This window comes from Quercus suber, unplaced genomic scaffold, assembly GCF_002906115.3.
Source record: "Quercus suber isolate HL8 unplaced genomic scaffold, Cork oak 2.0 scaffold_10, whole genome shotgun sequence".
NCBI classification, from domain to species: Eukaryota; Viridiplantae; Streptophyta; class Magnoliopsida; order Fagales; family Fagaceae; genus Quercus; species Quercus suber.
This window is the reverse complement of record NW_027069476.1, coordinates 1,158,868-1,174,438: the sequence shown is the minus strand read 5'-3', so window position 1 is coordinate 1,174,438 and position 15,571 is coordinate 1,158,868. Positions and strand designations below refer to the sequence as shown.

General features: G+C 31.5%; 1 protein-coding gene across 1 annotated transcript; it reads left to right on the top strand.

Moving 5' to 3' along the window:
• The first annotated feature begins 4,151 nt into the window (after positions 1 to 4,151).
• LOC112034981 (stellacyanin) lies at positions 4,152 to 6,194 on the top strand. Its single transcript, XM_024067809.2, has 2 exons — positions 4,152 to 4,437; positions 5,730 to 6,194. The coding sequence occupies exons 1-2, from the start codon at positions 4,257 to 4,259 to the stop codon at positions 6,017 to 6,019; spliced, it is 471 nt and encodes a 156-aa protein (XP_023923577.1). The 5' UTR covers positions 4,152 to 4,256; the 3' UTR covers positions 6,020 to 6,194.
• Positions 6,195 to 15,571: the final 9,377 nt, after the last annotated feature.

Below are 15,571 nucleotides of genomic sequence, written 5' to 3'. Positions count from 1 at the left end.
CAACAACTAATACTAAGTTATACAAATCTGACCTAAGTTATACAAATCTAATACTAAGTGTGAGGGGTTCGAGGACCGAATAAGAGGACTAAAACGTGAATTATTCGCATAAACACGCTCTTAGAAATGTATCGGCCTTGAGGACTTCTCTGACCCAAGCATGGGAGGGAATACGGAGTAGCGCTTCATGGAAACCCGTGCGGAAGAGAAAGGACCATGAGGGGGGCAATGATGGTGGGAGGAAGCTTCTTGGAGAAGTTTACCTTCCCCCTCCCCATTAAATGCCCTGGAACAACCTTATCAGTTGCATTTAATGATGAAATAACTCCTAAACAGTATCTTCCCAGCTAGCAGCCCTTTCCACCACATTTAGCAGAGTGTTGATAGGACAAATGTCCTTAGAAACGCCTGGAGGCAAACAGATGAAGGGTTAAAAAAAATTAATGAAAATCAACCTGACGTTTTGAGAAATTGTCTAGTTTAAAGAAAATTTTAATCAAATATAAAATATATTCAAGGTCAAAACTTGAAATTTTAATAAAACTAGCTGTTAATCCGTGCAATGCACGGGATAGTTAAACAAAATTTATACACATTCACTTTTATTGGTACAATCATTTGAAAACAATTCTAACTAATGCCCAAATGTAAGAGACACATTGACTTACTATTTAAAGTAGCCTTCTGAAAAATACGATTGGCTATACAAATCTCATTTGTTGTCATGCAATGGATTTATAAACTATTAATCCCAAAAATATGGGTTTATGCTGTCATTAGAATTTACACATATTGTGCAACTGAGCGTTAATTTCTCATCAATGGTTAGAAATATAAATTGCAAATATATAAATAAAGACCATGACCTGAGGAGGACGCATTAAACTTCAAATTAGAGTAATAATATTATTTTTTTCAATCTTTGCTCAGTTGTAATAATAATATAGAGGAAATTCAAAACATGGAAAGAAAATAAAAATTACAACAATTAAGTAATTCCATTATCTTTCATGCTATGCTTTGTAATTGTACGGAATTAAGTCAACTCAATTTAAGTAGTTGTAATAAAATTGGCTTCTACTATTCTCTATTCTATAGATATATGAACATATTGGATTTCTCAAACAATTATCGGTATTGCAATAAAATGATATATTATTGAAAATAAGAAACAATTAAGTTCATCCCTTAAAGATTTACCTCTTGTACTTGTATGATACGGTAATTTCCATTCAAACTTTAAAATAGATTATTTGCCTAACCTAGATGTTTTCCTTGTGGTGAGGACAAATAAAATGAGACAGGTGCTTCATGACCTTCAAAGCAAAAAAGCTTTCTTCTAGTCAAATACAAAACTTGTCAAGAGGAGTAAGAGAGAAAGAAATTACTCAATGAAAAACCATGGTGAATGAAGAAAAGATTTTTGAACTTCCAAAGATCCACACAAATTTCAGCCATAGGTGCAAAATGCCAAGTTAAGAAATATAAATATTGATCTACAGGTGCAATTTTTAAATAGAAAATAGCAATTTCATGGACAATAGAAACTTTTTAATATTTATTGAAAAAAAAAAAAGATAATCTAAGATTTTTCCTAAATTTTTTATTTTTGATAAGTAATGTAAATTGTTTCTTAGATTAATTGAATCATATCATGAATAGAAACCCTAACAACCAAATAGAAAAACTATAACCTTGATTTGATTTCTCATTTATCAATGATGGTGACTGGAGAATAAGTTGATTTGGTCCATAAGAGTGGCCCTAAGTAATTGCTGATGGCAAGTACCAAAGATAATAAGTAAATCAAATCAAAGAAGGAGAGAGAGTATAAATTATTTCACGAAATCAAAGATCTCTTTACATCCCATAAAATTTAAAATAAAAAAGAAAATCTCTCTATAGCTTAAGAAACACAATATACTAAAATTAATNACTTTAAAATGAGTACCTTTCTCCTTACTACGCATTGGCGCCCCTTAAAGTCTGAAGTCAGAACTCTAAAGATCCATCTCTGGCTACATTTTACTAAAACTTAAAGCTGAGCAAAACAGTAAAAAGGAACAATTTTTTTTTTTTTTTATAATAATAATATTCTATAGATAGGAATCGTGTGATTCAAACTCTGATCATTTTAATTGAAAATATTAAGAAGTCCTAGTTGAGTTATAAATTTATTTAAAAAAAAAAAAAAAAAAAACCCTTCTATTTTAACTTTTTAAGCGAAAGGCATTATCCTTATATTCCTATTCCTATGCAGGATAAAGTTATTTATTCTCTTTAGTTTGGGTAGAATTTGATCCATGCCTCTCCTTTAAACGAGTATCTTGTAAACTAGTAGTATTTGTAACACTAATAGCTACTATTATTTTCTCAAAAACAAATCCTATTAATTGCCAAAATGTAGGGACAATGATATTGATATCTACCTCGGAAATGGGTGTTAAAAGTTCTTAATAATCGCCACAATGCTCAGTTTCATTGAAGTTAATAATTAGTGCACTCATTTGCCAAAGGAGAAAAAAAACAGTAGTTTCGTCAAGATAAAGTTTGGCTATGAAACATGATTGTAGCCTAAGACTATAATTAATGATAAGAATATGGCATATATTCCTATCATATATAATACATATGATTTACATAAAAAAATTGTATACAATTATTTAAGTGTGATTTAGTAAGTAATATACATTGTATAATTATTATTATAAAAAAAAAAAAAAATTGTTCCTTTTTACTGTTTTGCTCAGCTTTAAGTTTTAGTAAAATGTAGCCAGAGATGGATCTTTAGAGTTCTGACTTCAGACTTTAAGGGGCGCCAATGCGTAGTAAGGAGAAAGGTACTCATTTTAAAGTTTTGACTTCATCGTAATCTCCAAGGTCCATATCTTTGAATTGTGAATGGGACCTGGTGATGTTCTTTTCACACTGGAATTCTGGAAATCAGATAGGACTTTGGAGTTAGGACACCAAAAGAGAAAAAAATTGTTGAAACTTCAAAGGTCCAAAGAAGAGGACAAACATGTCAATAAATGATGAATTGATATATACCTATATCCTTTCATAGTTTCATTAGCGTTTGGTTCGGATAATTTTCACAAAATAAATTATGATATATATGACCGGGTTTCAAATTGTTGAGGTATAATCTGATTTAATTTAATAGGTATTTGTGGTCTCTTATGCAAGGAGAATATATTTCAGCAAGTATTCATCAATAAGTTAAGGAGAAAATATATATTAACAAGAGGCCAGAAATAACGTTGAAAATATTAACTTAATACAAACACACATAATTTAAATAATTTCCAATGAAGATTAAAGACCGCCACCCAAATTTTACTTTTGGAATTTAGGACACGAAGTGAGGCCAAAATGGGCATTCGCCCTTTTTGCCCAAAAAATGTAGCAAAATGCTCCTGTATTGAAATTATTTAGCAAAATGTTTTTGTTTTGAAACTTGATTTTTAGAAAATCGAGTTTTTCATAAAAACTCGATTTGATGAGAATCGAGTAATGTGAGAAATTTTACATGGAACTCGAGTTCCATTTTTTTTTAGTTTGATTTCACATAACTCATTGTCTAAAATCAAGTTTTTTTTTTATTTATTTTTTATTTTTTATTGAAACTCAATTTTTAAAAAATCGAGTTTAAAACGGAGCATTTTGCTAAATAGTTTCAAAACAGAGGTATTTTGTTAGAAAGTTTTAGTGAAAGGGGCAAATGCCGATTTTGGCGAAAGGGGCAAATGTCCATTTTGGCCCATGAAGTGAAAACAATCACTTTTAGTTCACTTTTTCTTAAAACAAGAAAAACGAAACCATGATTGATTCAAAAGAGTCAGTTATTTGCAATTTGAATTAGTGTGAAACAAAGGCTAATTCCACCAACAATGTGATTCCCAGAAGCTGAAATTAGTCTTTTGCTTCGAGAATTAATGAAAAAAAATTGATGTCATAATTTAAAAGAAAAGAAAAGTACTCATCGTCAAAGTTCTAGATGCATGTTCTTAAATCAAAGTCTGATACCCAGTTGCCTATGTTGAAAGAATGGAACTTGTTCCGTAGTACATTTTTCTAAACGATGACGAAAATCCTATTCACATTTGTGGCCTATATAAAGTCTCGTTGTTTCATTGACTCTCATCACTTTCAATATTAACCATTGCCATTCCTTGCGACATAATTTTTATTGAGAAAAAGAGAAACGCGTACAAGTGTGGCAGGGACGACCCAGTGGAACCCAAGGAAATTATATGGCTAGTCGTTTAGGTTTGGTTGGGTGCTTCATAGTTATAGTGGCTCTAGTAGTCAAGGGTTCATCTGCAGCAAATTATACAGTTGGAGACGCATTGACATGGACCACTCCACCCGGTGGCGAAATTGCCTATAGAACCTGGGCTCGTTCAAAGACTTTTAATATTGGTGACGTGATAAGTAAGCATTCATTAATATTTCTTCAAATGTCATCGACTATCAATCTCACCTCTTTTTATTTTTTATTTTTTACAGGATAAAAATTCTATTATATCCTAATTTAAGTGTATATGTGCGTGAAAGCTCCCTTCTGGAGACATAAACCCTGGCTTTTACCCCCCACACCCTATAAACACTTATACTTGTAAAGTGACCATCGCACTAAAGGTGTGTAATGGTCAATCTCACCTTTAATCTTTGAAAGACTTGTTGCATTTATTTTTTTTACATTATTAATGTAATATCTTTTACTAAAAAACAATTAAATTGTTGGGGAAGCATTGGTTTGAATTCAAAAAATTATTGTTCTTCTTTCCTCTCTTTCTCATTTATTATTATTATTATTATTTTTTATACAAGATAGAAATTATACTCTAACATAATCTAAATATATATGTATGTGAAGCTCCCTCCTAAAGACTTGAATCCCGGCCCTTACCCCCCACACTCCACAAGCACTTATACTTGTAGAGTGACCATCGCACCAAAGGTGTGCAATGGTCAATCTCACCTTTAGTCTTTGGAAGACTTGTTGCATTTATTTTTTACATTATTAATGTAATATCTTTTACTAAAAAAAAAAAAAAATTTAAATTGTTGGGGAAGCATTGGTTTGAATTCAAAAAATTAATGTTCTTCTTTCCTCTCTTCCTCATTTTTATTTTTATTTTTATACAAGATAGAAATTCTACTATAACTTAATCTAAGTATATATGTGTGTGAAGTTCCTTCCTAGAAACTTAAACCTTGGCCCTTACTCCCCATACCCCATAAACACTTATACTTGTGAAGTGACTATCGCACCAAGGGCGTGCGGTGGTCTAAAAAAAAAAAAAAAAAAAAAAATGTAACTATTGGCTAATACAATTACATGGTTAAATTTAATTAAAGAATATAAGAAACAACATCTAAGTAACTTTACTTAAATTTTCTCCTAAATCACTATTCACTATAATAAAGAATTTGAAATAGTTTTAATTTTTTTTTTGGCTGATATATATATGTTAGGTACTTACCATTTGTTTGTCCTTTTTTTTGTGGGTTGTAACATTATATATCTTTATTTTCAAAAGATACTGCCTCATGGTTATATAGCCCTCACAATTTATTTAATTTTTTCAATAGAAGGAAAAATATTGAAGATTTAAATAAAGTAGCCGGTTATGATGAATGCTAGCTTTTAAAAAAAAAAACTATTATTAATGGATATTTTCGTCTTTTTTTTTTCTTTTTTTTTTTTCAATCTTCTCTAGTGTTCAACTGGACTGGGATGCATGATGTTGCTGAAGTGACAAAAGAAAATTATGATAGCTGCACAGACACTGCCATTGGTTCAATACAAACAACCAGCCCCGCAAATTTCACACTAACTTCCAACGCTACTCGCTATTTCATCTGCACCATTAGTTCCCACTGTGAAATTGGCCAGAAGGTTACCATTGGCATTGGATCAGATTTCTGGAACTCCGCTTCATCTCTCAAATATGGTGCCTTGTCTGCTGTTCTGTCCACCATAGCCATCTCGTTCTTGACATTTTTCTGAAGTTCCCCATATCTATTATAGTAGATTTCCACTTGCATTACAGTCATTGTTTTTCTTTAATTTTTGTTAAGCCAATATTCTTCTTGTAGTTTGGTACACTAGCATGAATCACGTACCAATACCATATACTGGAGTGAATTACAATAAAAGAATTGATCACAGCTCATTTCATTGATAGGTTATTATGATTTGATAGTCTTTTATATGTTTTGTTGATTTGTATTGTACCTGTGATTATTCACGCATATGGGCAATATGGCTTTATGAATTAAATTATTTATCACATGGAACAGGTAGAGTTACTTTTTTTTTTTTTTTTCAATAAATTAAGATAAACGCAGTAAGAGAAGCACAAAATAGTGTGGGTGTGTGAGAACTGAGAAGTGAAAACCAAGATTCAAATCTCATGGTGCATATTGAACTATAGATATCATCGCTTAAATTGAAAAGCTTACAAAAAGAATTACCACCAACATTTTTTTTATTTTAAAATAAAAATTAAGAAAAAGTAATTTATTAATTAACCATGTTGAAGTTCGCTAAAAAATAAATAAATAAATAAATAAAAAAAACCATGTTGAAGTACTTTGCTAGAGACGGTCCAAGTGATTCTATCGAGAAGATCGGCACTTAGGGTTAGGGGTGGCCATGCTTATTTTTTTTGTATAAATCAAATCAAGGGTATATTAAACGAAAATGGAATAAGATCGTAAATACCCAAGCTCCAAATATAGGCTATTGTGAGGTTCTACTCTTCTCTAGCCAAGGCTTCGTGTATAAGGGCTCATGAGCCCCTGCGTGTGTGAGAGAGAGGGAGAGACAGAGCCACCAATGGCAATGCTGAGCAAGAACACCAATGGCAATGACTGTAGTTGACTCAGATCGAACATGGTTCAACTATGGAAAGAGTTTAATCTCACCTAGCCCCTCCTCAATTCTTGTTGACTGCTGAGTTTCAAATGGGGTTCGGGCTTTGAAGTCCTACCAAGTTCAAATCCTCTCACATGCTATGCACATGACTTTTTAACATTTTTTTATTCTTAAATTTTAGTAGATGTGATGCGGCATCCAAGCAGTGTAAATGAACTATTTTATAAAATAAAACATTTGAAGCATGGGGCAAATGTAGAAGATCAAAGTGATAATTAAACCTATTTTTTATTCGAAATGTATTGGTAAAAATTATTTGTACCTTTTCTTTTATTTATATATTGTGAACATTGAATAAATTCTATTTTATTTTAATACATTGATTTAATTATAAATGTTAATATATTTTTTATTCTTTTGTTCTAAAAAGTAAATTATAAAAAAAATAAAGAGAGAAAGGAGATCCAATGAAAAAAATGTTACATTAGAGCAATTGCATTAGTTCGACTAAATTTTTCTGTCTATTTTACACTAAGAACTTACATTTTATATTTTACACTACCACTTTTCTAAAATACCTACATCAATTCATTTATTTTATAATCTATTCTATTTAAATAATAATATTTTTTTTAAATTTTTTATTATTATTCTTTTGTTCTTATCTCTTTATCCTTTCTTTGTACTTATCTCTTTATCTTTGTCCTTATCTCTCTCAGACCAATCTTTTGTCCCTCCTCCGCTTCTTCTTCTTCCTTTCACGTGTCAGTTCACCTCCCCTCCACAAGCAACTTCTTCTTCTTCTTCTTCTTATTCTTTCTCTCATAGTCAAATCAGCTCTCCACCACAAGCACCAATCTCCACCACAAGCACCACAAGAATCAAAACCCACAAGCACTGATCTTTGTCGACCCACAAGCATTGACTCCGTCGACCCATAAACACCAATCTCCGTTGCCAACACTAATCCACAAGCATCAATCCCATTTCCATCAACCTACAAGCACCGATCTCCACCGCCAACACCGATCCACAAGCATCCAGACCCATTTCCATTGACCCACAAACTCTGATCTTTGCCACCAACACCAATCCACAAGCGGCCAACACCAACACCAATCTCTCTCTCTCTGTTGGTTTGTCCGTGTGGATGTGTTTGTATATCTCTGTGTTGATTTGTTTGTGTGGATGTGTTTGTGTGGGTGTGTTTGTGTATATATAAAGAAAAAGAAGATTAGGAAATGAGAAGTTTGAGACTAAGTTCGTTTTGCACACAGAGAAGAGAGAGAAAAAAAATACGAAATTGTGAAATTAATAAAGCTAGTCGCTAACCCGTGCGATGCACGGGATAGTTAAATAAAAGGACAATTAACCAACATCACATTGAGGTAAAAGAATTAGTGAGAGACTGATTTGCCCACCAAGAATTTAAAAGAAAAAAATATTGATATAATAAAATCTAAGAAATTTAGAAATAGAAAATTGGGTTAATAATATGCATATTACAGACATTTTGCTAGTTAGCGTTTTTAAAAAAAAAAAATAGATCTGTCATAATTAAATAAAATACAATGGGAAGAAATATTTAACTTCTATGCTTTTCTATAGTTTAGAAGTGTTGTCTAACATAGAATGTTATTGGGTTGTAAGAAAAATTTTTATAAAATGTTAATACCATATATATGTGCTTATATTGTCAATGTCTTACTGCAGGTGCATAGTTACTGAAACCTACAAAGTAATTTACAATTCTTAAATTAATAAAGCAAAATTCCCAAAAGTTATATATAAACACACACTCAAAATTGATATAAACAACAAAGATAAAAACAAATCTTATTTAGTCGTAGTAATATCAATATAAACAATTCAAAACATGGAACATTATCAAATTTATAACACCTAATTCCATTATCTTTTACATTGAATCCAAACAAATAATTAATCGAAATTAATCCAAACAAATAATTAATCAACCAAAAATCAAAGCTTTAATTAAGAAAACAAAAAATCACATGAACCCAAATAAAAATTCTCAATAAAGTAAGAACATATAAGTTAAAGAATTAAGATCAACCTATTGAGACACAAATACCAAAAACCCCAAAACTTAAAGCTTCCAAATTTTATAGAATCCCCAAATTCTACTTCAAAACCAAACAAAACCCTTCAAATTCAAAAAATTCATATATAATATACCAAATAAAAATTTACCACACCATGGGCTGGAAGACATAGGTTGCAGCTTTGATTTTTTTCCAAAAAATAGAGATGCTTCATCTGCCATATACAATATAAAATAATTATTAGAAATTTCAACCCAAAAACCAAACCCATAAAAACACTATCAAAATATAGAGATTAACCCAAATACTTAGAAGAAAATCAATTCTAAACATAATAAAACAATAAGATAGAATGAAAATTTCAGGCACATATGAAAGCAAATAAAAAAGACAAAACCTACGTTTTTTTTTTTTTTTTTTTTTTACGTGAGTCTCTCTCCTTCTTATTTTTTTTTTTTTTTTTTTTTTTTTTGAAACCTAATTTTTGTAATTATTTAATTTTGGTATTTTTATGCAAAAAAACGTTATTTTAGGTCTAGGTGATTTATTTCCTTGTTTTTAGGTTCTTTTAATATTTTTTAGGTCAAATTTGTTTCCTATTATGGTTAGGTATTAATTAGGGCTTATTTTAGAATATATTTTCTTGTCCATCAAGTTTTATGGAGCCCTTAAATAGGCCTCCAAGTTTGTATACGTTTTTCAATATTATTGATATTAATAAAAATTCAAACTTTTGTCTATTTTTCTTCTGGTAGATTCTATATAAGATATAAAACCTAAAATAAAAAGAATCTAAAATAAAAAAAGAAAAAGAAAATAGTGATGATGTGGAAAATTGTGAGAGCTTCAGAGGTTTCGATTTTATATATATATATATATATAGATAATAGTATGCACAACTACAATAACCGTATATATATGCACGGTTACTGTAGCAAATGTATAAATATATACAGTTTTAGAAGAATTGATGTGGGAAGTTTTGTGGCTTAAATGTGTAAAATTCATATCTTTTTCTATTATGCAAGAGTATAAAAGAGCTAATGTGGATGCTCTTATGCATGCCATAAGCAATCTCTACCATATGTAATGAGTTCAGACTATGTACAACATTAGTCCGCATACAAACACAACCCTTGTCACACCTAAATCTACACTCTACTTATGTGTCAATTTATTATTGGATTTTAGCAATTTTACATAGGTCCACCATAGGTACTTGAGCATGTTATACAACTTGTACACCAATCTTGAACTGACACATTAGTTGGGTGTGGATTTAGGTGTGGAAGTGAGTGTGTTTCTAGTATTATTCTATGCCACCTCAGAGTAAAAAAGAATACTATGTATCTAATGCATATAAACAGCCTCTCAAAAGCACCTTAACGCGATATTGGAAGGGGGTGAATTTTGTGTTTACCCTCACCAAGGAGTCTATGACTTGAAAACATTTTCCCTTGCATGCCTCGATGTGCATCAGGAGAGTCAGATTCAAATATCATGTACTCTGCTTGGAAACGCACCCTCTCACTAATATTTGCAGAGCTATAAACAGCATTACTTCAGATGTATTAGAAGGTATGCCTATGGTAGTGTAGTACCATGCATGCAAAGAATGTTGAGTAAGTGAAACATTGTCTGTATGTAACAACAGCTTTAGCTAACAGGATTTTGACATTTGTATTGTACCTTTCCTTCCCCTTGTTTTATAAGAAAGGGGAAGGCTTATATTAAGTCAGATTTGAAAAGCATACTAAAACTCTAGATTGACATTTACCCATAGTTTTTCTCTCCATAATATATCGATGGTTTTTATTGTAAAAGGTACCATTGCCCTTGTGTGTGTGCATGTTCTTCTAAAGTTATCGATGATGAATAAGCGGTTAAATGGTTGATTAACCAATTGTATATATACCTACAAGAACGAAGAAAGCTTGGAGTGTCATCGATGTGGTATCGGCTTGTAGCTCTGATGCCTAAGTTAGTAGAATGTTTTTGAGTATTAGGTTTTCGTAAATGTAAAAGATATTCTCTCATACCTATTTTGGGTATGGACTCTAGCCTGTATAGATCTTTTCTTAAAAGGATGACTTCATGATTTTAGCCACATTATTATCATGTTTATAATGGGTCTATAATGAGTAGCATAGTTGTCCACATTATTTTCAATATTTTAGGCATATAATTTATAATCCCATATGTTGGTACAAATACAATAATAATGAAAATAACACAAAGAGAAATTGAATAATACTTTTGAATATTATTAATATAGAGAGAAAAATTACACAATACTATTTGGACTAAAGCGTGAATCTCGCTCCCTTTAAGGAGATTAAAGCTTTTAGTTGGCTAAACTTTGTAACTGGTGTAGACCTTATCTGACTTATTTCCCCAAGAATATAACAGTCTAACAAATGTTGTATGGCTAGAACAACCTTTGCACAAAGTATTCAAGCCCAAATCTCTACTAGAAAGAACAACCTTCCTTACCAAATACCTTTTTTTTTAGTGTATAAGAATGCTTGCAATTGCTATTATATTGTTGTTACTTGGAATATGTCTGAATGAGTCTATTTATAGGCTCAATGGGCTACACAAAATTATTACCCAAATTAATTTGATTAATTAGGTCCATAATTCTGTTGTAATGGGTGTTACAAGATTAATTGCTAGACATAAATCTAATGAGATGGAGTTACATAATTAATGAATGAAATAAGGAGTTTCTGAAGAAATAAATAGGCCCAACAATTAATCCATTAAGTGGGTGAATGACTTCATTTTCCATAATAATAATAAAAAAAACCATTTACTCACCAATGAATAAGGAAACTATTCTACCACCGCACGCCCTTGATGCGATAGTCACTCCACAAGTATAAGTGTTTGTGGGGTGTGGTGTGGTGGGCAAGGGCCGGAGTTCAAGTTTCCAAGAGAAAATTTCACACACATATATACTTAAATTAGGTCAAAGTAGAAATTCTATCTTGTATAAGAAAAAAAAAAAGAATAAGGAAACTATTCAGAATGTATCTAGCCAACAAATTGCTACAATACATATCAGCCTATTAATCATCACAATTAAAAAGAATAAAATAGTCTCTCTTCTGTTGGAAAATTTAGATCCCAGTTGATAGAATTAACAAATTTTAAACCCAAGTTGTTAATTAAATTTATTATGAATAAAACTTGTTAAAACAAACAAACAAACATCAATATCATGTCAAAATCATGCAACAGAATAAAATAAATTAGACAAGATATGATAACCCAAGAAAACCAATGAAACAAACTAGTTTCAAAGTAAAAACCTGGGGAAAACCTTCTCGAAAAGCAATCCACTATAATAAAGAGAAGTTTTAGATCTAGTACAAAACCTTTGTTCCTAGATTTTACAATCCCTGTAGATGAACTTACAGTAGAAACCTTCTACCATTTCAGAACGTTTGAACTCTTTAATATATGAACGCTACCTTATTTGCATGGATCCCAGTACGTGACTAACCAAAAATGCACGGCTCCCAGTACGTAACTAACTCACCAACTTAAAGAAGATATTGGCTGTAAAATTCTTCATTTTATCAACAATGAAGATCAAGAAGCACTTGGTTATAAAACCTTAAGGCGTAAAAACGCAGTAGCTTCTTTTAGAGTGAATAAGGCATCGGTCACCTTTTGCATATGTTCTTCTTGTATTTTTATATGTGACGGCCTTTAAAATAAGCATTATATATGTCTAGGGTTGTGAGAAAAGAAGCCCTACACAAATACATGAGCATGGGCCAAAAATCATATCTGAAAAACTGATTTTCATAATTCTCGATAGATAGTATCTGTCTAGCAGCTGTCAAGCTCGATAGATAGCTATCTGTCAGGAATCTGTCCAACTTTAATGAACAACTCTTCTTCACTTATTTCTTGGATAGATTTGCATGACTTCAATACTAGACTTGAACTCTTGTTCTTTAAAGCATTATACACATCCTAGATCTACCAAATTACAAATAAAGTGTGTTTTGTCAAAGGATTAACCAATCACATAAAATAGTGACATATGTTCCTAACATTGAATCACATATGTCGTAACAACCTCCCCTTTTGGTAATCCGTGACAAAACCACAACAAACAAATGAACATATGAGAGAAGTCATAAATCACTCAACTTATACTCACTTGTTGAATACAATAAAATTTATCCTAACACAAAATCTTGAAAAACTTTGCAAGAATAGAATTCATGACAAATAAACTTTGACAACCTGTATTTCTGAAACACTTTAAACAAAACTCATCAAGACATCTTAGTGTGAAACAGAAATATAAGATTACATAAAAGATATAAGAATCATGTGCATAAAGAGGGAAAAGAAACAACGCATGTAAAGATAGGTGAAGAAGACATACATCAATAGATATAAACTCAAATATAAATACAATGTATGTCAAACATGGTCACAAGATCGGTGTACAAGAAGAAGGAGGTAAGCACTCCTCCTAATAAGATGAAACACATCTCCCCCTTACAAAGGCATGTATTTCTCCTTCTAACATATAAAATCTTAAAAAGAAACTACATATTCTCCACAATTTCTCCTCCTTTTCATCATGATTGACAAATGGTACAAGAAGCTAGAAAGCTTCACCCGAAAGATATAAAGATGATCAAGGGGGCATAAGAAATCCATATAAATGCATGAATGTAATGAAACAAGATGCTATGAATGACAAGATAAAAGAAAGATGCAAAACATGTGAAAAACAATGCATGCAAAAGGATCTCGACAGATTGAGTAGCTGTCGAGTAACTATCAAGCAGAAGCCAACCTCGATAGATCGAGAATCTGTCGAGGATCTGTCGAGCAGACAAAAATTTTCTCGATGGATCGAGAATCTGTCGAGAAGCTATCGAGAATGCAATAAAAAGAAGCTGAAAAGCTCGAAAGATAGTCTAGCTGTCGAGAGATGTCCAGCAGCTATCAAGATTGCTTAAAAACAGTTTTTCAAGAAGAGAAAAACACAGATATAAATGCAATTGAACATGCAACTCAACCAAGGATTTAAACAACATTTTAATCTCTCAAAAACATCTCTTAACAAGAAAAATGTTAAGCACATAGATCCAAAACACACACACACACACACACACTAAACAAGTCTAACTAATTTTATATTTCAAAAATAAGTTAAGACAGTTTAGTGAGCATACATTAACACATATATTCATTGTGATGGCCAAATCATATTGTACATGCACATGTATCAAGAGTAGCAAAGAATATTACGTGTTGTGTGTCAAAAACATCGCAAGATTGTATAAATGTCTACATGTTATCCAAGTGCTCTAATGATTCCCAAAGCACCAATTCACTCATAACATTCAAGAATAGTGATGATTGTGATTAGGATGATCACCTCTCAATGATTTGGCTATGGTGAGAAGGAAGAGTGGAGAGAATTGATAGTGTTTGGCTCTCACTAATATGGGTAAGGTTCTCTCAACTCTCACGTGGGATCCTAAGGGTTTAATTCATGGAAAATATGTTATATATATGATAGGAATGAGCTAGTACAGCAGAGTGGCATGTAATTGAATTTTCTCAAGTACAACCAACTTGCAGGTGCTAATGTCCTACAAGTTTGAATATCAACTTCTTTTCAAATGGCTACCATGCTTGCCAGTTTTGTGTTTGCGGACTCCATTTCACGAGTGCAAACTCCAGTCTTCAACAGCATTACTTTTTCACTCTATCACCCAACCCAATTACAAAAGGAACCCACAAACACAAGAATACAAAGTACATATTTGAACTTGAAATACATTCAAATTTAGCCTGGAATATGCCAACATAAACTAGGATCTAACAAATACTAATATAGTACTTATCACAATACATATAAGAAAAATGCTAAGGATATACTACAAAATTATATTATATAAGGCTTACAAACTAATGTGGCAATAAAAACAATTAGTGAGTTCTAACCAGATAATAAATGCATATTTAAATTATTTTTCGATAATCAGTGACATATCAATTTTTAAACTTTATGTAATAAAATTTTTAGTATTTCTAACATCACTCATACGTATAAATATGTCAATCTAACTTATGTGAACAAGGATAAATTACTAAATGCAAAAGATAGTTAAGTCAATTTGAATTTTGAAATGACTAATTTCCTTAAATTTTTTATGGGAAATTTTTTTATTAATTAATTTTATATTTAATTCTCATTAATGTGGCAGTCATTCCTGTTAATCTCTGGACCTCTTTAGGATTTCGAGGTGACTGTAAACTATTAATTGCCTTAATCTGATCAGGGTTGACCTCAATTCCACGATGAGTGACCATATAGCCCAGAAATTTACCCAATCCCATGCCAAAAGAGCACTTGAAAGCATTGAGGCACAGTTGTGTCTCCTTAGTATTTCAAAAATATTCCCAAGGTCTCCCACGTGCTCGGACACCACCTTACTCTTCACCACCATATCATCTATATAAATCTTAATATTTTTGCCTAATTGTGGCTTGAACATCCTGGTCATCATCCTTTGATAAGTAGACCCTGTATTTTTCAATCCAAAAGGCATCAACTTATAGTGGTAATTTC